Source organism: Heteronotia binoei, chromosome 4 (genome assembly GCF_032191835.1).
Source record: "Heteronotia binoei isolate CCM8104 ecotype False Entrance Well chromosome 4, APGP_CSIRO_Hbin_v1, whole genome shotgun sequence".
NCBI lineage: Eukaryota > Metazoa > Chordata > Lepidosauria > Squamata > Gekkonidae > Heteronotia > Heteronotia binoei.
This window is the reverse complement of record NC_083226.1, coordinates 13,387,072-13,412,454: the sequence shown is the minus strand read 5'-3', so window position 1 is coordinate 13,412,454 and position 25,383 is coordinate 13,387,072. Positions and strand designations below refer to the sequence as shown.

Genomic DNA, 25,383 nt, shown 5'->3' with positions numbered 1-25,383 from the left:
AAGAGTTATTTACCAGACATTGCAGCTGAACCCCATGGCGTGAAAAGCTTGAACTGACTTTCCCCACACAATTTAAAAATCTGTATTAATGGGAACGGACATTCTTTTCTGTGCCTACTGGCAACCCTAATTGCAGACTTTGGAGGTGAGGGCCCGGTAAAGGAGATTGTGAGCCGCTCTGAGACTCTTCGGAGTGGAGGGCGGGATATAAATCCAATATCTTCATCTACCTCACAGGGTGTCTGTTGTGGGGGAGGAAGGTAAAGGAGATTGTGAGCCGCTCTGAGACTCTTTGGAGTGGAGGGCGGGATATAAATCCAATATCATCATCATCTTCTTCTTCTTCTTAACCAAGGCTCCAGGTGTGCACAATCCCACATGCGTAAGTTCTTCTTCCCTGCCTGACGTCATGCTTAAATCAGGTCTTTCTTCCTTTTTTCTGAACCGTGCTAGGAAGCGGTACTGAGTCTTGTTGGTGGAAGGGAGACCTTCCATCTCTTTGGAGATGCAGAGGGAGAGCCCTGATCCATAGATTCAAAGCAAAACACAGACAGTGGCTCAGTGGTAGAGCATCCGCTTGGTAAGCAGAAGGTCCCAGGTTCAATCCCCGGCATCTCCAACTAAAAAGGGCCCAGGCAAGTAGGTGTGAAAAACCTCAACTGGAGACCCTGGAGAGCCGCTGCCAGTCTGAGTAGACAATACTGACTTTGATGGACCCAGGGTCTGATTCAGTAGAAGGCGGCTTCATATGGATCAAGACTTTGCAGAAACAAAGTCCTTTGTTTTCTTCATTTCTTAAATCCAAAGAGCTAATTTCGTCCCAGCTGAGGTGTGTGGGGAGGGTATTCTTTTGCAAGCTGGTGAGGTTTCTGGATGAATTACAAATGCAAGTTGATGGAAAATTTTTGAGCCGAAAGAAAGGAAGTTAAAGAGTATTGTCTGTTTGAGCCGAAAGGAAGGAAGTGTTAAAGAGCATCGTCTGTTTCATCATCCTCTGTTACGCCGTCCTCATTTTTCATTAAGAAATGCCTTAGGGGTGGGAAGGACCAGGCAGATGGGACAGCCCACACACTCATCCTTTCCTTTGCCCTGAGCAGAACGACGTCATCATGGGGCAAATCTGCGCTGTGCATTTAAACCTGTCTAGGGATTTTTTTGCATAAATACAACTGATCTCCAGACTACAGAGACCAGTTGCTCTAGGGAAAAGCAGCAGCTTCGGAGGGTGGGTTGTATGACATCATATCCCTGCGCAGCTCCTTTCCCAAACTCTGCCCCAGGCTCTGCTCCCAAATCTTCAGGCAGTTCCCAGCCCAGAGTTCTAGCCAAGCTTCCTAACAAGATTAAGAAGGAATTTATTTTTATTTTAATTCGATTTTTATCCTACTCTTCCCCACAAGCAGGGCCCAGGGTAGCTTTTGTCGTTGTTGTTCAGTCGCACAGTTGAGTCCAACTCTTTGGGACCCCATGGACAAAGTCACGCCAGGCCCTCCTATCTTCCACCATCCTCCGAAATCTGCTCAAATTCGTGTTTGTTACATCAGTAACGCTGTCCAGCCATCTCATCTTTTGCCGTCCCCTTCTTTTGCCTTGTCTTTCCCAGCATCAGGATCTTCTCCAGTGAGTTCTTCCTTCTCATTTGGTGGCCAAAGTATTTGAGCTTCAGCTTCAGCATCTGACCTTCCAGGGAACAGTCTGGGTTGATTTCCCTTAGGACTGACTGACTGGATCTTCTTGCAGTCCAAGGGACTCTCAAGAGTCTTCTCCAGCACCCAGGACCAGCTCGCCCACTAGGCAAATTGGGCATTTGCCTAAGGCCCCGGGTGGGGGTGCTGAATTGGGTTCTCCCCCTCTCCCAGCACCCAAGACAAATGCCTAATTGCTGTAGGGCAGTTAGGTGTCAGCGGGCAGGCCACCTCTCCACCACCCCGGTGCGCTCAGACACCAGCCTCGTGCTTACCTGCTTCGGCGGGTGTCAGAATAGCACTCTCTCTTAATAAGAGCAGAATGAGGCTTCACTCCCCCCTCCCTTCCTGTTCTGGAAGGGAGGGGTGAGAGTGAAGCCTCTTCCTGCTTTCTATTAAGTGAAGGGTCTGTTGTGATGCCAGCCAAAGTGGGTAAGCATGAGACTAGCATCACTACTCTGAGTGCTTCGGTGGGGGGGGAGAAGGAGGCCTGCCCACGCCCCGCCCCAGTGCTCTCAGAGTAGCGATGCTAGTCTCGTGCTTACCCACTTCAGCCAGCATCACAATAGACCCTTCTCTTAATAGAAGGCAGGAAGAGTCTTCGCTCTCACCCCACCCTTCCGGAACAGGAAGGGAGGGGAGAGAAAAGCCTCGATATGCTCTCTATTAAGGGAGAGCACTATTCTGATGCCTGCCAAAGTGGTAAGCACAAGGCTGTCGTCTGAGCACGTGCAGAGTGGAGCAGAGCGTGGCACCGCATTGTGGCACCACAGAGATAAGGGAAGGGGGTCGGCCCAGGGACATGCAGGCAGTAAGTCTGCCTGGGATGCCTCGCGTCCTAGGGCCGGCCCTGCCAGCACCACAGCTCGAAAGCATCTATTCTTCTGTGCTCGGCCTTCCTTATGGTCCATCTCTCAAAGCCATACGTTACTACTGGAAGTACTACAGCTTGGCAGCTTACAACATATTGTAAAGGCAACGATTTAAAAGTTGAAACGATCTACAATAAAAGTCCATTTATTCAGCATCAAATAAAGTGTAAGAGGCTCCAGTGTGGTTAAATTACTCATAAATTCCTGCCTTGTGTGTGCTCAGATGGTTTGATAGTTTAACTGGTGGCAAAATTCCCACTAATAATAACATAAAAGCTTCCTGTGAGAGCCCTCTCAGCCCCACCCACCTCACAGGGTGTCTGTTGTGGGGGGAGAAGATATAGGAGATTGTGAGCTGCTCTGAGACTCTGATTCAGAGAGAAGGGCAGGGTATAAATCTACGGTCTTCTTCTTCTTCTCAAAGCCAACTTCTTCCCCTGAGTCTTTCCCTTCTTGATCTCTGCCTCTTCTCTTTCTCTCCCTTTCTCCTTTCTAAACAGCTGTCTCCTTCTCATAGGCCATAAGCCTGAGGAAAAGGCTTCTTCTTTTTTAAAATCTAATCATTATCCCGCATCTTATTAAACAAGTCAGTTTTATAAATAATAAACATTATGTCAGCATAGTTCTGTGAAATCTCAGGCAAGCTGCTGTTTTTCAGTGTCCCGGTAGCAAGAATTGTCTTATCCTGCAAAGTAGGATTTTCAGATTCTTATGGCTCTGTTTTTTGATAGTTTAACTGGTGGCAAAATTCCCATTCATAACAACATAACAGAAATGCCTGCAGATAGTGCAGGCAGGTGGAACAGGCGGATGAAGGGGGGTTGGCATTATAGTTTGGTATCCGCCGCCTCAAACAAAGGCCTGGTGGGACATCTCCATTTTATAGGCCCTGCAGAACTGTAACATGTCCCACAGGGGCAGGCCCTGATATCACTTCGGAGACGGTTCCGCCAGGTGGAGGCTAAGCGGACATAGCCCCTTAATGGCCCAAGCTGGCCCAGTCTCGTCAGATCTCAGAAGTAAAACGGGGTCAGCCCTGGTTAGTACTTGGATAGGAGCAGGGGTGGAATTCTAGCAGGAGCTCCTTTGCCTATTAGGCCACACCCCCTGATGTAGCCAATCCTCCAAGAGCTTACAGGGCTCTTAGTGCAGGGCCCAGAGATAGAATTCTAGCAGGGGCTCCTTTGCATATTAGGCCACACACCCCTGATGTAGCCAATCCTCCAAGAGCTTACAGGGCTCTTAGTGCAGGGTCCAGAGATAGAATTCTAGCAGGGGCTCCTTTGCATATTAGGCCACACACCCCTGATGTAGCCAATCCTCCAAGAGCTTACAGGGCTCTTAGTGCAGGGCCCAGAGATAGAATTCTAGCAGGGGCTCCTTTGCATATTAGGCCACACACCCCTGATGTAGCCAATCCTCCAAGAGCTTACAGGGCTCTTAGTGCAGGGTCCAGAGATAGAATTCTAGCAGGGGCTCCTTTGCATATTAGGCCACACACCCCTGATGTAGCCAATCCTCCAAGAGCTTACAGGGCTCTTAGTGCAGGGCCCAGAGATAGAATTCTACCAGGGGCTCCTTTGCATATTAGGCCACACACCCCTGATGTAGCCAATCCTCCAAGAGCTTACAGGGCTCTTAGTGCAGGGTCCAGAGACAGAATTCTAGCTGGAGCTCCTTTGCCTATTAGGCCACACCCCCTGATGTAGCCAATCCTCCAAGAGCTTACAAGGCTCTTTTTTTGTAAGCTCTTGGAGGATTGGCTACATCTGGAGGGGTGGCCTAGCATGCAAAGGAGCTCCTGCTAGAATTCCACCGCTAGATAGGAGACCACCAAAGAAGTCCAAGGTTGCTTCTCAGAGGCAGCAATGAGAAGCCACCTCTGAACATCTCTTGCCTCGAAAACTCCATGTGGGGTCACCCTAAATCAGCTGTGACTTGATGGGACTTTCCTTCAGAAACAAGGCTCAAGAACCCAGCATCACTTCAGAATCCCAGTTCGTGGGATGCTTGGTGAGGAAATTGCAGTGGCTATATTATTTTTCCCAGCTAGGCTTACATACAGGTTGGATCAGGCCAACTGCACATTCAGTCCAACTCTCTGTGTCACACAGTGGCCGTAAAACCCAGGTGCCATCAGGAGGATCCACCAGTAGGGCCAGGACACTAGAAGCCCTCCCACTGTTGCCCCCCCTTCCCCAAAGCACCAAGAATACAGAGCATCACTGCCCCATACTGAGAGTTCCATCAATACACTGTGGCTAATAGCCACTGATGGACCTCTGCTCCAGATGTTTATCCAATCCCTTCTTGAAGCCGCTGCCACCTCCTGTGGCAGTGAATTCCATGTGTTAAATTGTCGTCTTTTCCGTGGTATAGGCTGATGCCTTTTAAGCATGAGCAGAGAGTAATGGAGCAGGTTCACTGGAACGGCTTCAGAGGCATTATGCATTTGCTGAACAGTTTGCCCTCTCCCCTTCAGTCTTCGGCCGGATTCTGTGCCCACCTCTTGGATCCCTCCTTCAGCCATGATATTCCCCTCCCCCCCTTTCCTGTCCCCACCGGTCACTTCATGTCAGGCCATTCCTTTGCAGGCACTTACGTTTCTCAGCACTGCGTGAGTGAAGACAGGACACCCACCTGTGTGCCGTGCTCTGAGGGATCCTTTACAGATTCTGAAAATTCTGCAACAAAATGTCGCGGGTGCCGCAACTGCCTTTCAAGTAAGTCCATTCAAAGACTGGCCGGAAAAGTTTGGAGGCCTGGGGAGTTTGCAGGTGGACTGAGGTAGGGGGGACAGAGCTGGTTCCTGAGATCACAGAAGCAGTTAAACAGAGCAGTGGTATTAACGTAAACCAGCTTATGCCTACTTTTTATTGATCTCCTCAGGCCTTGAATTCAGCAGGAGCTCACGGAAGCGCAGCTCCTGACCCTTTCTGACACCCCCCCCACCTACCTTGTCCATTGGATAGGAGGTGCAGCCGCATAACAATCCCTGGATTAGGAGAGCTGGCAGTAGCCAGCCACCAGGGGATTTGCCATGCCCCCAGCAGCCCTCGTTAACCCCTGGAGAAGGCCGTACCACACTTTTTTCACTTCTTATGTGATTTTGGGCAGCAGGTGTCTTGCTGGCCTTTTGACTGGGGGGGGCGGGTGGTGCAGCCAAGGAGAGCCCAAGGTGAGCGAGGCCTGCTTGGACTGGCTGGATCTCTAGCCAGCCCAAGCAGGCTTCGCTCACCTGGGGCTCTCCTTTCTTGTGCCATGTTGTTTTTGGCTGGTGTGGGAGCAGCATATGCTAATGAGTTATGCTAATGAGCTCTACCACCTATTTTTCTACAAAACGACCCCTGGATATCCTGCATTTCCCCTTGATCAGAGGCTCCAAAGGGGCTTTTCACATCATTCCCTTTTCCTCCGTTCAACCTGTGAGGTGAGTTAGGCTGAGAGACTGTGGCTGGGCAGGCTTCCATGGCCAGCCAGGCAGGGGATTCAGACTGGGCTATCCCCATTCCTAGTCCATCACTCTTAACTAACCCTTGTGCCACACCAGCCCTCTACTCCGCTGAGAGGTCTCAGTATGAGATTTCTTTCAGGCAGTGAAATACATTTCAGACTTTTCATTTTCCACTTTTCCTAAACTCAGGAATTAGAATAAAGCAATACTCAGGGGTCATTTCATAGAAAAAGAGGTGTGGGAGCTCATTAACACAACTCCTTTGCATATGCCACACCCATCCTTGACATCACCGGAAGGTGTACTAAATTGTATCAGCTCAGCATCTACCTTAAAGTGCTTCTTGAATTATAATTGTCAAAATAAAATCCATCATACCTCTTCAGTTACTTTCTCCTCTGTGGCCACAGTGGCATGAGGAAGATTTCCATCTGTCTGCTGTATGTGTTTTGGTTATTTCCCCATTTTTTGAGGGGGAAAAATGTTAGAAAGTTTTTCAAATCATAGATTCATAGAATCATAGAGTTGGAAGGGACCTCCAGAGTCATCTAGTCCAACCCCCTGCACAGTGCAGGAAACCCACAAATACCTACCCCAAATGCACAGGATCTTCATCGCTGTCAGATGGCCATCTAGCCTCTGTTGAAAAACCTCCAAGGAAGGAGAGCCCACCGCCTCCTGAGGAAGCCCCTTCCACTGAGGAATCAGAATCATAGAGTTGGAAGGGACCTCCAGGGTCATCTAGTTCAACCCCCTGCACAATGCAGGAAACTCACAAACACCTCCCCCTACATCCACAGGATCTTCATTGCTGTCAGATGGCCATCCAGCCTCTGTTTAAAAACCTCCAAGGAAGGAGAGCCCACCGCCTCCTGAGGAAGCCCCTTCCACTGAGGAATCAGAATCATAGAGTTGGAAGGGACCTCCAGAGTCATCTAGTCCAACCCCCTGCACAGTGCAGGAAACCCACAAATACCTACCCCAAATGCACAGAATCTTCATCGCTGTCAGATGGCCATCTAGCCTCTGTTTAAAAACTTCCAAGGAAGGAGAGCCCACCACCTCCCGAGGAAGTCTGTTCCACTGAGGAATCACTCTCACGGTCAGAAAGTTCTTCCTAATGTTAACCCGGAAACTCTTTTGATTTAATTTCAACCCATTGGTTCTGGTCCTACCTTCCGGAGCCACAGAAAACAATTCCACACCATCTTCTATATGACAGCCCTTATGAGTACTTAAATCTTAAGAGTTCAGTGAAATTCTCACGGGGGGAGGGGGTTGAACAATGGAGCCCAGAAGCAATTTAGAAATTAAAGAAGATTAAGAAAGAGCACAATAAAATTTAGAGGTTCCGTCACTCCGCTCCTGTGAGCTCCTGCCCAAAATGAGACCTGGCAATATTGAAAATGACATAAAATAAAAACACAGTGATGTTTTACTATCTTGAGAACAAACCGCAGCCTATCAAAAGCTGTATGGGGCAGGGGAGAACCCATTGACTGTTCAGGTTGCTGTTTTGTGGCCTGGGGGATCCCGACCTGTATGACCTGTTCATAAGGAACGCTCTGTTTCCCTTTTGAAGAAAACATGGGGCAGGTCGTTTTGACCAACTGCAGCAGCACCCAGGACACCGTCTGCGGCTGTCCCAGCAACCACTATCGGACCAGCCAAAGCTCCGAGTTCCGGTGCCTGCCCTGCAACCCCTGCCACAACGGAACTGTCTTTAACAAATGTGAGTACGGCCTGGCAGAAATCATCTCCCTGCCTAGAATGCCGCCCGTGTGGATTGCTCCCTCCACAATTTACTGCGGAGTTTTTTTTTTCTCTCGTGTGCGTCAAATGATTCCTTCTCCCGCCAGCATCCTCTGGGGTCAGCCCTCTCTTTTCCCCTCGAGAACCAGAAACTGTCGTGTCCTGACTCCGAGGACAGATCCTTGCCCACTTCCCTCACCTCCGTTCTCTTTTCTTCCCAGGTTCCAAAGACGGTGACACAGGCTGCAGTTGTCACAGAGGTTTTTTTCTGCAGAAGAAGAGCTGTATACCGTGCAGCAGGTGAGGAGTCGTCTTCTAGGCGAGGGCTGTGTTCGCGCAGAGAGATGACATGCTGCAATAGGGACTTACGTTTGCCAGTATAATATTTTTCTTTTTCTTTTTCTCTTTTTAGGCTAGTGCAGGGATTGGATGGGAAGAGTACTTGTAGGGGGGCAATCAGCATTTGCACCCCAGCTTGTCAGATTTTCCTCCACTTCCCCGTTCTCTGTTGAAAGGACAGCTAGCTTATATAACTCCTCCCTCCAACTGTGCTCTGAAACCAGAAGTAGGGGAAGAAGCAACCTTGAGAGCATTTACAGAAGAGGATGAATAGGAGCAGGGGTGGGATTCTAGCAGGAGCTCCTTTGCATATTAGGCCACACTCCCGTGACGTAGCCAATCCTCCAAGAGCTGACAAAAAAGAGCCTTGTAAGCTCTTGGAGGATTGGCTACATCAGGAGGTGTGGCCTAATATGCAAAGGAGCTCCTGCTAGTATTCTATCTCTGGGCCCTGTACTAAGAGCCCTGTAAGCTCTTGGAGGATTGGCTACATCAGGAGGTGTGGCCTAATATGCAAAGGAGCTCCTGCTAGTATTCTATCTCTGGGCCCTGTACTAAGAGCCCTGTAAGCTCTTGGAGGATTGGCTACATCAGGAGGTGTGGCCTAATATGCAAAGGAGCCCCTGCTAGAATTCTATCTCTGGGCCCTGTACTAAGAGCCCTGTAAGCTCTTGGAGGATTGGCTACATCAGGAGGTGTGGCCTAATATGCAAAGGAGCTCCTGCTAGAATTCTATCTCTGGGCCCTGTACTAAGAGCCCTGTAAGCTCTTGGAGGATTGGCTACATCAGGAGGTGTGGCCTAATATGCAAAGGAGCCCCTGCTAGAATTCTATCTCTGGGCCCTGCACTAAGAGCCCTGTAAGCTCTTGGAGGGTTGGCTCCATCAGAGGGGTGTGGCCTAATATGCAAAGGAGCCCCTGCTAGAATTCTATCTCTGGACCCTGCACTAAGAGCCCTGTAAGCTCTTGGAGGATTGGCTCCATCAGAGGGGTGTGGCCTAATATGCAAAGGAGCCCCTTCTAGAATTCTATCTCTGGACCCTGCACTAAGAGCCCTGTAAGCTCTTGGAGGATTGGCTCCATCAGGAGGTGTGGCCTAATATGCAAAGGAGCTCCTGTTAGTATTCCACCCCTGAATAGGAGTAAGAGGAGTTAAGCACCCATCCCTCCCACTCTCCAATCCTCTTTGGCCAATGTTCTCCCACCGCAATTTCCATATTCAGGTAGTGGTGGATGGAGGCTGTTGTGGTTATTCATTTGTAGTCCTCCTTTCTCAAGGCAGATTACAAGTATGATGTTTAAAAACTGTTCAACCAGTAGGCAAACTGCAAAACCTAACAATATCCGTTAATTCTTAAACAGATTACGTCACGACAACATTTGACTCTTAACAGCAGAAAATCCTAGTAAGACAAAATAGTGTAGTTGGGCTGAGATTGTAGAATGAAGGGGGAAAATCTGGACAATGCATGCAAACGTTATCTGTTTTTTTCACCTTCATTTTTTTTTATTGAAAACACCATCATCATTAACATAATACAGAACAAACATGTTAAAAACCAAGGTAATTCTAAATCGTACAATAAAATTGACAAAATTAATAGCATTCCTCAGATAAACAAGTACAAGAAGATGTTATACGCAAAGCTTAAAGAAGGTAACATACATTGTGCCCACAATCAAAAGTAAATCATGGAAGTATACAAAAGATTGGAAGGCAAAATCTCATTATCCATCAAAAATGAAGTGACAGGAAACCAAGATTGAACAATTTTCTGTTCATACATTTGAATACTATCTATTCAAGGCAATAAGATGGCCAGTGTAGGAAAGGCTTCATCCCTAATAAAAGTCACCTCTGGAGATGAACTGTTAACGCTACAGCTTTGCTCCCTCTATAACAGGGGTGGCCAAACTTGCTTAATGTAAGAGCCACAAAGAATAAATGTCAGATGTTTGAGAGCCCGAAAACAGGAACATCAGATGTTTGAGAGGTGCAAGACAGGAAGGAAGGAAATAGATGGGAGGTGGAAATAGAGGTAGAAAGAAAGCAACTCTAAATGCAGTTCCCAAGCTGCCAGCTGGCTTGGCTTGGAGAAGTGATTTAAAGAGACAGATGCCTTCTCCAGGCTGGACAGTGGGGACTTCAAGAGCCACACAATGTGTGTGAAAGAGTCGCATGTGGCTCCCAAGTCAGTTTGGCCACCCCTGCTCTAGCAGAACAGGTTTGAGGAAATGTGTTTGCTAAGATAATGGATATTATTCCTGTCTTCTGGGGACCCATTTTGAGAGTCAGCCGGATCTCTTCATTCGGGTCATTCGTTTCGTATACCCCTGACACAGCCTTATCCCAGACTGTGGCAGAATTGTCTCCTGTATTGTCCCCAGGGCTTCACTTGCCAGGTTTCTTCTTACTGAGTGGTGGTGAAATGGGGTCAGAAACCATGGTAATAGCATTGCTTCCTGAACAACACAAAGTTTGCTTTCCCATCTTTCAGCTGCCAAGGGGAAGAGTGCAAAAAACACTGCGATGTCACGTTCCCAAGCATGTCACCCTCTGAGTCCCCAGGTGAGTTCTGGCTTCGGCTCTCTGATACCTGATTGGCTACTTCCCCACTTCCAATGTGCTGCTTCTGTTTTTACGTAGGGAATGTCAGAGTACAAACAGTTACAATACATTACAATGTAATATAATTCTTCGAGCATCGCATCGATACTGAGCACGCCAGACAGCACCCTCGCCCAGGCTAGCCTGATCTCGCCAGACCATAGAAGCTAAGTAGCATCATGGTCAGCACTTGCATGGGAGACCACCAAGGAAATCGAGGCTTGCCGGGCAGAGGCAGGCAAGGGCACACTGCCTCCGTTCATCTCTCGACTTGGAAACCTCATAAGAAATCACCACAAGTCGGCGCAACTTGAGAGAACGTGCCGCCACCACTCTTAACAATATCAGTTTTTATATATATATATATACACACGCACATGCACACAACAGGGGATTTTTTAGCAGCAACACACAGAAATGCAGTTCTGGCTGGCTTGGCGTCAGGGGGTGTGGCCTAATATGCAAATGAGTTCCTGCTGGGCTTGTTCTTCCAAAAAGCCTTGTGTGGAAAATGGTGCCATCAGGGGGTGTGGCCTAATATGCAAATGAGTTCCTGCTGGGCTTTGTCTGCTAAAAAAGCCCCGTGTGAAGCAATGGTGACATCGGGTGTGTGGCCTAATATGTAAATGAGTTCCTGCTGGGTTTTGTCTACAAAAAAAGCCTTGTGTGAAACAATGGTGACATCGGGGTGTGGCCTAATATACAAATAAGTTCCTGCTGGACTTTTCCTACAAAAAAAACCTTGTGTGAAACAATGGTGACATCAGGGGGTGTAGCCTAATATACAAATGAGTTGCGGCTGGGCTTTTTTTTTTAAAAGGGTCTTGCGTGAAAAATGGCGCCATCAGGGGGTGTGGCCTAATATGCAAATGAGTTCCTGCCGGGCTTTGTCTGCAAAAAAACCCCCGTGTGAAACAATGGTGACATCGGGTGTGTGACCTAATATGCAAATGAGTTCCTGCTGGGCTTTTTCTACCAAAAAACGCCTTGTGTGAAACAGTGACGTCAGGGTGTATGACCTAATATGCAAATGAGTTCCTCCTGGGCTTTTTCTACAGAAAAGTCCTGTATATATGTGACAACAATATTACATTGATTTCAGATGTTAAACTGCCAGTCACTCCACCTCAAAAAAGAGGCTTCTGTAAGGTTGCCTCTGTGCTTGAGAGACCAATTGAGCATGATAGCAAGGTCTCAGGCTCAGTTAATTACTCTCAGCATTCCACAATTAAGAAGGGTACATCTGCCCATCACTGATTACGATATATTTATTTCCTTCACTATGTTTCCCCCCCCCGCACCCTTAAATCCAAACAAATGGTGACCATATAAACTAAGCTTGTTATTCTGGTTTGGTCCTTGCATTTGTTAAACACTTTAATTATGCTGTATGCGAATTTGCATATCTTTATATGTAAGGTCTGCTGACTTTCATTTCAGTGTATCTGAGGAAGTATGTGAGTGCACACAAAAGCTTATTCCTTGAACAAAACCTTGTTGATCTTAAAGGCAGGGGTAGAATTCTAGCAGGAGCTCATTTGCATATTGGGTCACACATCCCTGATGTAGCCAATCCTCCAAGAGCTTACCAAAAAAAGAGCCTTGTAAGCTCTTGGAGGAGTGGCTACATCAGGGGGTGTGGCCTAACATGCAAAGGAGCTATTGTTAGAATTCCACCCCTGCTTAAAGGTGCCACTGAACACGAACTTTGTTCGAGCTAAATATTAAACTATCAGCAAACCAGTCTCTTTTTCTTTATAAGGCTTCAGCGGTTGACAGCGTCGTTTTGAAGAAATAATAAAATCCAAAGGGCCATCCCTTTTCATACTTATTCTAAATTCCCGTGAGCAAATATAACATCGCCAGTGAAATCAGCAGAAGCAATGCATAAATTAAAAAGACAAATTATTTAAATAGTTAAGAACTTAAGGGGGAGCAGCCTGGAGCGTTCCGATAAACCTCAGGAGTTTTCTTACCACTCCTTTGTCCGTACCTAGAAAACTGAGTGTGGGGGGCGGGGTTGAAGAGAGCTGTGTTTCTCAAAAGCTTCTGCCACCATAAAAATTTGTTACTCTTCAAGGTGCTACTGGACTCTTTACTGCAAGGGTCCCCAACCCCTGGGCCGTGGACTGATACCAGTCCGTGGCCTGTTAGCAACCGGGCCGCAGAGTGAGACTGAGGTGCTGCACCGCCCCTTTCACCCACCCAGGACCCAGGCGGACGAAAGAGGCAGCCTGGCCTCACTCCGAGGCTGCCTCCCCTGCAGAGTGAAACAGAGCAGCCCCGCCACCCCTTCCACCTGCAACCTGGATGGACAAAAGAGGGCAGCGCGGCCTCGCTCTGAACTACTACCTCCTTCGTCCGCCAGGGTCCTGAGCGAGCAGAGATGGCAGTGCCACAGTGGCCTTCACCCACCCTTCATTAAAAGACGCCCCTCCAGGGGGCAAGGATGGGATGTGGTCAGGGGGTTTGGGCAGCCTGGAGTGGCAAAAACCCCAGCATCACTGCCGCCCACTGGTCCATGGAAAAACTGCCTTCTACAAAACCGATTCCTGGTGCCAAAAAGGTTGGGAGCCATTGCTTTACTGGTTTGGTGTAGTGCTTAAGTGTGCATATGGACATATGAAGCTGAATCAGACCCTTATACTGAATCAGAGCTTGCAGACTCTTATTTGAGAGAAGCGGGTTTGATTCCCCGCTCCTCCACTTGCAGCTGCTAGAAGGGGCTTGGGTCACCCATAGCTCTCCCAGGAGTTGTCCTTGAAAGGGCAATTTCTGTCATAGCTCTCAGCCCCACCCACCTCACAGGGTGTCTGTTGTGCGGGGGATGGGGAAGGTAAAGGAGATTGTGACTGCTCTGAGATTCAGAGTATAGGGAGGGATATCAATCCAATATCTTCTTTTTTGCAGCAGCAAGCTAACACAGCTAACTCCTCTGGATCTATTGTTATTCTTGTTCTTAATGCAGACCTGCTGACGCCCATCCTCGGCTGCCTGGTTGTCCTCTTCGCAGCTGCCGTTCTGTTGCTGGTGCTGAGGCGGTTTGTCAAGCAGCCCGTGCAGAAGAAACTGATCTCTGCGCTCAGCATACGCCGTGAGTATCAGCCTTTGCTGCGTGGCAAAATGATATTGAAAGAGGGCGCTGGTAGCAGCCTAAAGACACAGGTCTCCCCTTCACAAGGGCTGCAGGAAGGCTTGCCAGTCCTCCCGGCTGGGGTGGGGATGATGCCTACTGCCATTTAAAACATTGGCATCCTTCATGCTCTTGCATTGCATCTGGAGAAAAACCCAGAAGTGACAGAGGGTAGCATTAGGAATTGCTGGAAGCATAGAGTTTCCAATGATTCCTAGAGCTACCCAATGTTACCTCTGTGTTTACTCCAGAACTGGCGTAATGCCATATATCTGGGGTGGCCAAACGGAGGCTCGGGATCCACAAGTGGCTCTTTCACACATAGTGAACATATGAAGCTGCCTTATACTGAATCAGACCCTTGGTCCATCAAAGTCAGTATTGTCTACTCAGACTGGCAGCGGCTCTCCAGGGTCTCAAGCTGTGGTTTTTCACGCCTACTTGCCTGGACCCTTTTTAGTTGGAGATGCCGGGGATTGAACCTGGGACCTTCTGCTTCCCAAGCAGATGCTCTACCACTGAGCCACCGTTCCTCCCAATACTGTGTGGCTCTTGAAGCCCCCACTGCCCAGTTGGCCACCTTGGAGAAGGCATTTGTCTCTTTAAATCACTAAGTCAAGCCAAACCAGCTGGCAGCTTGGAGAATGCATTTAAAGTTAAAGTTGCTTTCTTTCCAGCTCTCCCTCCCTCCCATCTGTTTTCCTTCCGTCCTCCCTCTCTGCAGCTCTCAAAGATCTGAGTTCATGTCTTGTGGCTCTCAAACATCTGACATTTATTCTATGTGGCTCTTACATTAAGCAAGTTTGGCCACCCTAGGTCTATTGTGATGCCAGCCAAAGTGGATAAGCATGAGACTAGCGTCTGAGCGCACCAGGGAGGCAGGGAGGCAGGGCAGAAGGCGGCCTGCCCGCACCTCCCCCCCACCCAGTGCTCTCAGAATAGCCATGCTAGTCTCGTGCTTACCCACTTCTGCCAGCATCACAATAGACCTTTTTCTTAATAGAAAGCAGGAAGAGGCTTCGCTCTCACCCCTCCTTTCCGGAACAGGAAGGGAGGGGGGAGAAAAGCCTCGATATGCTCTCTATTTAGAGAGAGCACTATTCTGATGCCCGCCGAAGTGGTAAACACAAAGCTGGCGTCTGAGCGCATGCTGGAGGGGGGCAGTGGAGCAGAGCGTGGCACCGCATTGTGGTGCCGCAGAGCTAAGGGGAGGGGGTCAGCCCGGGGGCATGCAGCCATTAAGTCTGCCTGGGATGCCTCGTGCCCTAGGGCCGGCCCTGCTAGCACCACAGCTCGAAAGCATCTATTCTTCTGTGCTCGGCCTTCCTTGTGGTCCAACTCTCAAAGCCATACGTTACTACTGGAAGTACTACAGCTTGGCAGCTTACAACATATTGTAAAGGCAACGATTTAAAAGTTGAAACGATCTACAATAAAAGTCCATTTATTCAGCATCAAATAAAGTGTAAGAGGCTCCGGTGTGGTTAAATGACTCATAAATGCATGCCCTGTGTGTGCCCAGATGGTTTGATAGTTTAACTGGTGGCAAAATTCCCACTAATAATAACGTAAAAGCTTCCTGTGAGAGCCCTCTCAGCCCCACCCACCTCACAGGGTGTTTGTTGTGGGGGGAGAAGATCTAGGAGATTGTAAGCTGCTCTGAGACTCTGATTCAGAGAGAAGGGCAGGGTATAAATCTACGGTCGTCTTCTTCTCCTCAAAGCCAACTTCTTCCCCTGAGTCTTTCCCGTCTTGATCTCTGCCTCTTCTCTTTCTCTCCCTTTCTCCTTTCTAAACAGCTGTCTCCTTCTCATAGGCCATAAGCCTGAGGAAAAGGCTTCTTCTTTTTAAAAATCTAGTCATCATCCCGCATCTTATTAAACAAGTCAGTTTTATAAATAATAAACATTATGTCAGCATAGTTCTGTGAAATCTCAGGCAAGCTGCTGTTTTTCAGTGACCCAGTAGCAAGAATTGTCTTATCCTGCAAAGTAGGATTTTCAGATTCTTATGGCTCTGTTTTTTGAGCAGCAAGGCAAGTTTTTTAATGCAGCGTCAACTTAAACAGCCCCTGGCTGCTTGTTCAGTAACATTTGTTGACTACAGAGCAACACTTAATAGACAAGGCTGGTCTTGCAGAAGCATCAGTCCCCGTCCCCCCCCCCTTGTATGCATGTGCGTGCAGCTGGCAGCAAAATTCACCTGGCCCCATTCCAAGTCTAGTTTTCTTTTTCTCTTTAATGTTCTGTGTGCATGATGAGTAGGGATGCGGTGCTGGCAGTTCCCTGGAATTTTAGGGGGCAGAGTCTTCTTGGAAGTCACGTTCTGTTTCAGAACAGGAAAGGACGACATGACAGTCTAGGGATTTCCAAAATCTCTACGGTATTTTCCAAAATCTCTACGGTAAAGCTGATTTTTGTTGGGATGTCACTTCCTATTTTGAATGGAAAACAAAAAGGCTATACTATCTTATTGCAAGTGCAAATTAATTAACTAATTTCGATATGGCAAAAATCACAGTTTGTTTAGGAACATTCACAAAGTCCATCAAATAAGGAGCCCAATATTTAGTGCCTTTGTTAATTTCACAGCAAAAAACTCTTCCTAGAGATCCTGTAACTTTGTCCAGGCTCTCAAGCTTATAAGAAGAAGATGATGATGATTTTGGATTTATATCCTGCCCTGTACTCTGAATCTCAGAGTCTCAGAGCAGTCACAATCTCCTTTACCTTCCCACACAACAGACACCCTGTGAGGTAGGTGGGGCTGAGAGAGCTCTCCCAGAAGCTGCCTTTTCAAGGACAACTCTTGTGAAAGCTATAGCTGACCCAAGGCCATTCCAGCAGCTGCAAGCGGAGGAATGGGGAATCGAACCCAGTTCTCCCAGATAAGAGGCTGCACACTTAACCACTACACCAAACTGGCTGAAATTGGTAAATAGCTTTCTGCGGGCAAAACATTGTTAAGAGCATTGGCTCCTCGCTATAAGGTGACCTTGAAGAAGAATCTTTGATTTGAAATGGTCTTCTGAAGATCCGGATGAGTCCATTGTTGCCCCCCACACAGCTGCAGGATCTCCAGGAAGAGCTTTTTGTTGTGAAATTAACAAAGGAACTGCAGATTGATCTCCTTATTCGATGGACTTTGTGAATGTTCCTAAGCGACTTTTTGTCGTATTGCAATTGATCAATTACAGTATTTTTTGCACCATAAGACTCACTTTCCCCCCCCAAAAAAGTGGAGGGAAAAGTGTATGCGTCTTAAGGAGCGAAACTGCAAAAAATTCACACAAATGCCTCTAAATTCACACAAACGGCTCTAAAAACTAGGTGCGTCTTATGCTCAGGTGCGTCTTATGGAGCGAAAAATACGTAATTTATAAGATTAATTGGTCAGCTAATGTCTCAGCTATTGCAGCATTTTTTGTTCTTTTTTCCACTTTCTGTGCCCTGCGAGTCCTGAGGGTTATAACACTTCCTGTTCTGAAACAGGAAGTGATTTCCTCACACTCCTTTTTCTCTCCTGTTTGCATCCTGCCGCTCCACTGAGTGAGGACAAGGGACAGGAAAGTCCCTGCTTTTACTGGCTAAGTGGCAGTCCTAGGGATTGCTCCGAGCCAAGCATCCAGTAGGTGGATAGTTACCAACAGTTAGTAGCGAAGCAAGAATGCCCATTGAAGAAATCACATCAGGCACTTAAACCAAAAATGAGAGAGGAAGAAATCCCTCTCCTCTTTCTGTTCTTTTTTTTTTTCTTCCAGGCCCAGAGCGGCATCCTTCACCAACTGACCCTCAGGTAAGCCTTTGCAACTTTTGCTTCAAACCGAACGAGAGATTATATATAATCTGGTTGCCGTGTGGAAGTCTAGTAGCAGGAGGGCAGCCAAGAGATCACCTGTAGGATCCTAAAGCACTGCATGGGCCTGATTTGGATCATTACTAAGGTGTGGGTTTCATCCTCCCCCCAGTGCCATTTTCCCCAACCCAAAACAGCCCCATTGAGATAGTATTTGCTTGGGTGTGGGGCTGCAAGCGCTAGCATTCTGCACATGTGCAGCTCCCCGGTGAAGTAGATAACACCCCCTCAGGTCATTTTAGTTTTGGGAAATGGCACTGGGGGATGGTTGGTGGCCACGCTCCCCCAGCGCCTCCGTTCTGATCAGAACCAGGCTCCTGCAGCACTTCAGAACTGAGGACTCGCAGAGAACTTGCAAAGGCTGGAACTTGCAAACTTGGGCTCTAACAGATGCATCAATAACTTCCTGAAGGCCAAAGCACAGGTTATAGTTTTTAATGTCCCCTCTAAGCTGTGGAATCTTGTGAGCAAAAATTCAACTTCGCGAGCTATTGGCATTACAGTTGGGAGCTCCTCAGGGCATTTTTTTTTGTAGCAGGAACTCCTTTGCATATTAGGCCACACCTCGCTGATGTAGTTCTCCTGGAGCTTATAGTAGGCCCTGTACTAAGAGCCCTGTAAGCTCTTGGAGGAGCGGCTACATCAGGGGTGTGTGGCCTAATATGCAAAGGAGTTCCTGCTACAAAAGAAGAGCCCTGCAGGTAGGGCTTTTGCCCAGCAAGCCTTCTGATTGATTGTTGGAAATCTGATTGGCTGTGCAGAGTGTTGTTGTTGCTGCTGCCACCATAGCACAAACATCCCGTGTTCCTGAAATTAAGCTTGCGACAATCACTTTGCGTCTGGCTTCACCTCCTGCAGCCGCCATTTTGTTGCTGCGCCCACTATGCCATGCCAGAATTCCAAGCGTGTCCCTGAAAATGGTTGGGAACCCCCAGATGAGGTGGCCTGCCTCGTCTCCGTCTGCATTAGGAGATGCAAAGGTCTGGTGTGCAGGATAAGAAGGAGCACCTTTGAGCTGGATTCAGGGAGCTCTTCTAGAGCAGAGATGTGATGTGAAAGCGAACTCCACCATTCCTACACCGGTTGCGCATTTTTAGTGCTCCAAAACTGGTGGAATAGGCATTCGGTGGTATTTCCTGTAAATCACTCTCTTTCTCTTCTCAGTTACCACAGCTGCAGGTACAGGTGCCTAGTATCCCTCAGGAACCAAACCAGAAAGAAACGCTGTTGCCAAGTTCAGTTGTACCAGTGCTTCCAGACACACAAGAACTACCAAACTGTCAACCAGCTGCAGAAAATACTCAGATTCCAGACAGTAAGTGCAAATTCCCTTTTAGATATAGACTCTGGGACTCAGTGGGGCAGAAACCATCTGGCATGTTATTTATTCTTCATTTTATGCCCTTCCTTTCTCTCCCACGGGGATCCAAAGCCGTGTACATCATTCTCCTCTCCTCCATTTTACCCTCGCAACACCCTTGTCAAGCAGGTTAGGCTGAGGGTGTATGACTGGCCCAAGGCTGCTCAGGAAGCTTTCATAGCAGATCAGGATTCAAGCGTGGGTCTCCCAGATCCTAGCCCAACACGCTAGCCTCCATATCACACATCTCCCCCATGGAAAGCCAGAGGAGATGGGAGAGCTTGTTTTTTGGATGTTACAAGGAAAGGCAGAAGAACGGAGCGTCCTGGCTGCTCTTGGCTCTTCTCCAGACCACCACCACCACTCCCACTGCCAGCAGACACGGCCCACAGGGCCCCTGACTTACCTTGGGTTGCAAGAGGCCCTCTGGGGGCCAAGTGAGCCCTGAGCTGATGGGTGCCCAGAGGAAGAGGCCCTGCCGTGGGCAGCGCCCGCCATCCAAAGAGCCCACTGGGCCCCTCCCTGCATCGGGGTGAGTGACAGGGCAAGCTCGCACTGCAGCAGTGGGAGGAGACACCCCCGCAGTGGCAGAAGAGGGCCAGGATTTCAAACAGAGGCTAGATGGCCGTCTGACACCAAAGACCTACTTTTCTCCCTTTCTCACAATACAAGAACTCATGGACACTCCATGAAATTGCTGAGCAGTCGGGCTAGAGCGGATAAAAGGAAGTCCTTCTTCACCCAAAAGGGGATGAACACGTGGAATTCACTGCCGCAGGAGGCGGTTACAGGCATAGCCAGCTTCAAGAAGGGATCGGATGAACATCTGGAGCAGAGGTCCATCTGTACCTGTTAGCCACAGCGTATTGTTGGAACTCTCTGTCTGGGGCAGGGATGCTCTGTATTCTTGGTGCTTAGGAGGGGCAACTGTAGGGTCTTCTAGTGCCCTGGCCCCACTGGTGGACCTCCTGATGGCACTTGGTTTTTTGGCGTGACACAGAGTGTTGGATTGGATGGGCCATTGGCCTGATCCAAGATGGCGTCTCTTATGTTCTTATGTCTGGGGCAGTGATGCTCTGTATCTTGGTGCTTGGGAGGGGCAACTGTGAGGACTTCTAGTGCCCTGGCCCCACTGGTGGACCTCCTGATGGCACTTGGTTTTCTGGCGTGACACAGAGTGTTGGATTGGATGGGCCATTGGCCTGATCCAAGATGGCTTCTCTTATGTTCTTATGTCTGGGGCAGTGATGCGCTGTATTCCTGGTGCTTGGGAGGGGCAACTGTGAGGACTTCTAGTGCCCTGGCCCCACTGGTGGACCTCCTGATGGCACTTGGTTTTTTGGCGTGACACAGAGTGTTGGACTGGATGGGCCATTGGCCTGATCCAAGATGGCTTCTCTTATGTTCTTCTGTGACACAGAGTGTTGGACTGGATGGGCCATTGGCCTGATCCAAGATCGCCTCTCTTATGTTCTTATGTGCCACAGAGTGTTGGACTGGATGGGCCATTGGCCTGATCCAAGATGGCTTCTCATATGTTCTTATGTGACACAGAGTGTTGGACTGGATGGGCCATTGGCCTGATCCAACAGGGCTTCTCTTATGTTCTTATGTGACTCAGAGCATTGGACTGGATGGGCCATTGGCCTGATCCAAGATGGCTTCTCTTATGTTCTTATGTGACACAGAGTGTTGGATTGGATGGGCCATTGGCCTGATGCAAGATGGCTTCTCTTATGTTCTTATGTGACTCAGAGCGTTGGACTGGATGGGCCATTGGCCTGATCCAAGATGGCTTCTCTTATGTGAACTTAGGCAGAGCACGAGAGGGAGGGCAGGAAGGGCTACATCAGTGCTCATGGCCCTTTCTTATACTCCCAGGGTAATGCCAATCACCACTTTGGGGTCAGGAAGCAATTTTCGTTGAGCCAGGGGATCATGGAGGGGTTTTTTTGACATCTTCTGGGCATGGAGCAAGGGTCACTGGGGGTGTGGAGGGGGGAGGTAGTTGTGAATTCCCTGCACTGTGCAGGGGGTTGGATTAGATGACCCTAGAGATCCTTTCCTATCTACGATTCTACCCATGACTTGGTTTTGCATCTGAATTGTGCTTGTCCACGTGTTTTCCAATCCTCCTCCCCCCCCCCACCATGAATCCCATTCACCCCATCGCTTAGCTTCTCTTTCTTTAACCCTTCCTTCTCCAGATCCTGCGGTTTTGTATGCGGTGATAGACAACGTCCCGTTTCTCCAGTGGAAGGAATTTGTACGCCGCCTGGGCTTGCCTGACAACGACATAGGCAGGATTCAGGTGGAGGAGTGGAACATGCGAGACGCGCAGTACAAGATGCTGAGGCTTTGGAGGCTGCAGCTGGGCCAGCACGCCACGTTCGGGTGCATCAGCAGCACCCTCCAAGAAATGGAGCTGAGCGGCTGTAGCGAAGCCATCCAGGAGGCGTTGTCGAGATAGGCCTAGCGGGGGCAGCGGAGCGCGGTTCAGCCGTGTGCACCTTCCTGTCCTGATGGCTGAGTTTCATGCGTGAACGAGCTACCGCGGAACTTCCCTGTTGCGCTGCGTTGCCTCCAGTACAGTACTGAGCAGTTCACCTTTCCGGAATTCTGAGCGATCACCCAGTGCACACGCATCTATACGTGGAACGGCCATCGGCTCTGCCATTCCTCCTCCTCCCTGACTTGTATTTCTGTCCGTTTTGCATATGTGGTTTTGCAAATCGACTTTATATGTCAAATCGGAAAGATTATTTTTATAAATTCCCTACCCTATGGGACTCGTGCGAGATGCCTCTTGAAGCAGCCATTTTGTCCTGTTGCTTCCAACCGACACGACCACCCACCTGAACCTAGCTGGCCTAATAGGCATTCTTTCTCCACGAGGGTCCTTTTGGAATTTCAATATGTAGGGAAGAGGGCATTTCTAGCCAAAAAGTTCAAGAACCCACACCAAATTATACTTCCAAAGACGGTGGGGTGGGGTGGGAGACAGTAGAGCACTTCAGCTTATATAAAACCAGGGTAAATGTACTAATTCCTAACTTTCATTTTCCAAACATTAATTCTCTAGCTTTTTCATTTTATAGTTGTAAGAGGAAAGGTGCAGTCTTGCTGTTGCCACATTCAACCCCCACACCTTCGTCTAAACCACCTTCTCCCCAGTCCCCAATAATGAAAATCCTTTGGTATGACTGATTTGCGGGTCTCAAACCATTCGCTGAAGACCAGCGCCTTAAACGAGTGAGCAAGAGTTGAAGGATCTAGTTGGCCAGATCCCAGAAAAAAAGGTGACTAGAAGAGATTGCAGTCTGGTTCAGGGAGGTTTCCTGAGGCTGGTAGCAACACACACGCTTTGCCCGCAGAACATTTTCAGGGGAGGGACGGTGGCTCAGTGGTAGAGCATCTGCTTGGGAAGCAGAAGGTCCCAGGTTCAATCCCTGGCATCTCCAAAAAAGGGTCCAGGCAAATAGGTGTGAAAAACCTCAGCTGGAGACCCTGGAGAGCCGCTGCCAGTCTGAGAAGACAATACTGACTTTGATGGACCGAGGGTCTGATTCAGTAGAAGGCAGCTTCATATGTTCTTTCAGCCCTCGGCATCTCCTATCCCAGAATACCCTAAACCAGGCTGGAAAGGATCTGTCGCCCAAGATCCAGAAGAACAGCCACCAGTCAGACCGAGTTGATGTGGGACAAGGACGCTTGATGTAACTCAGTAGTCCCAGATAGTGCCATTCAGTATTTTTGTATATAAAAATACAGCCAATGCTCATTTCTCTGCGCCTGTATATATGCAAGTTTGAGAACGTCAGCCCAGGCCACAGCTCTGGATGCACCTCCCTTTGGTAGTTAGGTGAGCAGCTACCAGGCATGGAGGTGGAGCGGGGGGGTATCTGTTTTATAGTGCCTTTCCCACACGTTTTTCAGAAGCTGACTTAGGCATCCAGCGAAAACTTATTTACAAAACATTTTGGGTTTCAATCTACTGATGGCTTGAGTTTTGTTTGGGTTTTTTTTTTTCTGGAGCGACGTCGCTACTTTTTGATTGACGCTGGACAGTTTTTTAAAAAAAATATGCATATTTTTTCAGCTTTATGTAAACCGCCTCGGACGTGAATTCAACGGACGCAAAATGAAAATCTTTGTATTAAATACGACGGCGTGAGTGGCTCTCTTTAATCCAATCGCGGGCGGGTGCTCCGTTTGACGTTGTCGGGAATCTGTCACTTCTGCGTGAATGACACGTAGTCATTAGATGAGGCTGTTCCACCGATGGAATTGTTTTCCAGCCCATCCACTGAAATTAACCTTCAAGTTGGTGAATACGACTGTTGTGCGTCTGTTGTTCTCAGCCTTATTACAGGCCTGTATGCTTTCAACAGCACTTGGGGGAGAGGTGGGGCCTGATGAACAATGGTGACTTTGAGATTTGCAAAGAAAGAGACTGTTTGCCACTTCACCCCAGGAACCTCTCGAGAATCATGATTTGCACCCAGCACCGTGTCATGTGATGAAAGCCTGCCACGCTATGGAGATTCTCCGTAGAGCTCTGGCTGTTGCCACAGATAGAAGGATTCAGGGCAGCGACAGAGCATCCACACAGGACATCCGTTTCCCCTGCTCGTCCCTTTCCTTGTCCTGGCTGCACCCCATCCCCTGCAGCAGCTGCACCGCTAGATGGGTTTCTAAAAAGCAATGGGTAACCGAGATATTGCTGTGGCATCATTACAGTCGGGGGCCGTTTCATAGAAAAACAGGCGGTGGAGCTAATTAGTATAACTCATTAGCATATGCTGCCCTCCCCCAGCCAAAAGCAACCCAGCGCAAGGAGAGCCCCGGGAGAGCGAGGCCTGTTTGGGCCAGCTAGAGATCCAGCCAGCCCAAGCAGGCCTTACCCCCAGTCAAAAGGCCAGCAAGCCACCCGCTGCCCAAAATCACATGTGGAGAAAGGGTGGCGCAGGCTTCTCTAGGGGTTCATGAGGGCTGCTGGGGGTGCAGCAAATCCCCGGTGGCTGATTGGCTGCTCTAATCCAGAGATTGTTCTGCAGCTGCACCTACTATTCAATGGACAAGGTAGGTAGGGAGGAAGAGGAGGAACCCTCAGAAAGGTTCAGGAGCTGTGCTCCTGTGAGCTCCTGCTGAATCTGAGGCCTGATTACAGCGATCTATTAATTGCCAGTGTTGAGACAGAGATAGGACCAAGTTTTGAGTCCAGTAGCACCTTTTAAGACCAACAAAGTTCAAGTCTGGGTATAAGCTTTTGTGTGCACAACACTGGACTCAAACTCAGCTCCACTGCTTCAGACCAACACAGCTAAGAGTCAGATCCGTCCATATTCAGAGGCTCCAAATCTCCGGGAGGTAGGCTCAAGGGAGGGCCTCAGCCTCTGTGTCTTGGTTGTTGGCCCTTCAGTCATTGGTTGGCCACTGTAATATAAGACAGGGGTGGCCAACGGTCGCTCTCCAGATGTTTTTTGCCTACAACTCCCATCAGCCCCAGCCAGCACGGCCAATGGCTGGGGGTAATGGGAGATGTCGGCAAAAAACATCCGGAGAGCTACCGTTGGCCACCCCTGATATAAGATGCCGGACTAGATGGACCACTAGTCTGATCCAGCAGAGCTTACTTAGAGAATCAGAGTTGGAAGGGTCATCTAGTCCAACCCCCTGCACGATGCCCCTGTATAAATCGATGGTGCGGTCTCATTTGGAGTACTGTGTGCAGTTCTGGTTGCCGCACCTCAAAAAGGATATTATAGCATTGGAGAAAGTCCAGAAAAGGGCAACTAGAATGATTAAAGGGCTGGAACACTTTCCCTATGAAGAAAGGTTGAAACGCTTGGGACTCTCTAGCTTGGAGAAACGTCGACTGCGGGGTGACATGATAGAGGTTTACAAGATAATGCATGGGATGGAGAAAGTAGAGAAAGAAGTCCTTTTCTCCCTTTCTCACAATACAAGAACTCGTGGGCATTCGATGAAATTGCTGAGCAGACAGGTTAAAATGGATAAAAGGAAGTCCTTCACCCAAAGGGTGATTAACGTGGAATTCACTGCCACAGGAGGTGGTGGCGGCCACAAGCATAGCCAGCTTCAAGAGGGGATTGGATAAAAATATGGAGCAGAGGTCCATCAGTGGCTATTAGCCACAGTGTGTTTGTGTGTGTTTTTGCCACTATGTGACACATAGTGTTGGACTGGATGGGCCACTGGCCTGATCTAACATGGCTTCTCTTATGTTCTTATGATGCAGGAAATTCACACATGCCTCCCCCATACGCATACATCTCCGGTGACCCCTGCTCCATGCCCAGAT

General features: G+C 48.7%; 1 protein-coding gene across 1 annotated transcript in view; it reads left to right on the top strand.

Moving 5' to 3' along the window:
- The window catches only part of TNFRSF1A (TNF receptor superfamily member 1A), a 52,713-nt gene extending 30,860 nt beyond the window's left edge, over positions 1-21,853 (top strand). The window contains exons 3-10 of the mRNA XM_060236341.1: positions 5,152-5,280; positions 7,594-7,743; positions 7,985-8,063; positions 10,601-10,671; positions 13,679-13,804; positions 17,604-17,638; positions 18,863-19,013; positions 21,266-21,853. Coding sequence (XP_060092324.1) covers positions 5,152-5,280; positions 7,594-7,743; positions 7,985-8,063; positions 10,601-10,671; positions 13,679-13,804; positions 17,604-17,638; positions 18,863-19,013; positions 21,266-21,528 — 1,004 coding nt within the window. The 3' untranslated portion in view covers positions 21,529-21,853. The remainder of the gene's footprint in view (positions 1-5,151; positions 5,281-7,593; positions 7,744-7,984; positions 8,064-10,600; positions 10,672-13,678; positions 13,805-17,603; positions 17,639-18,862; positions 19,014-21,265) is intronic.
- The last annotated feature ends 3,530 nt before the right edge of the window (positions 21,854-25,383 follow it).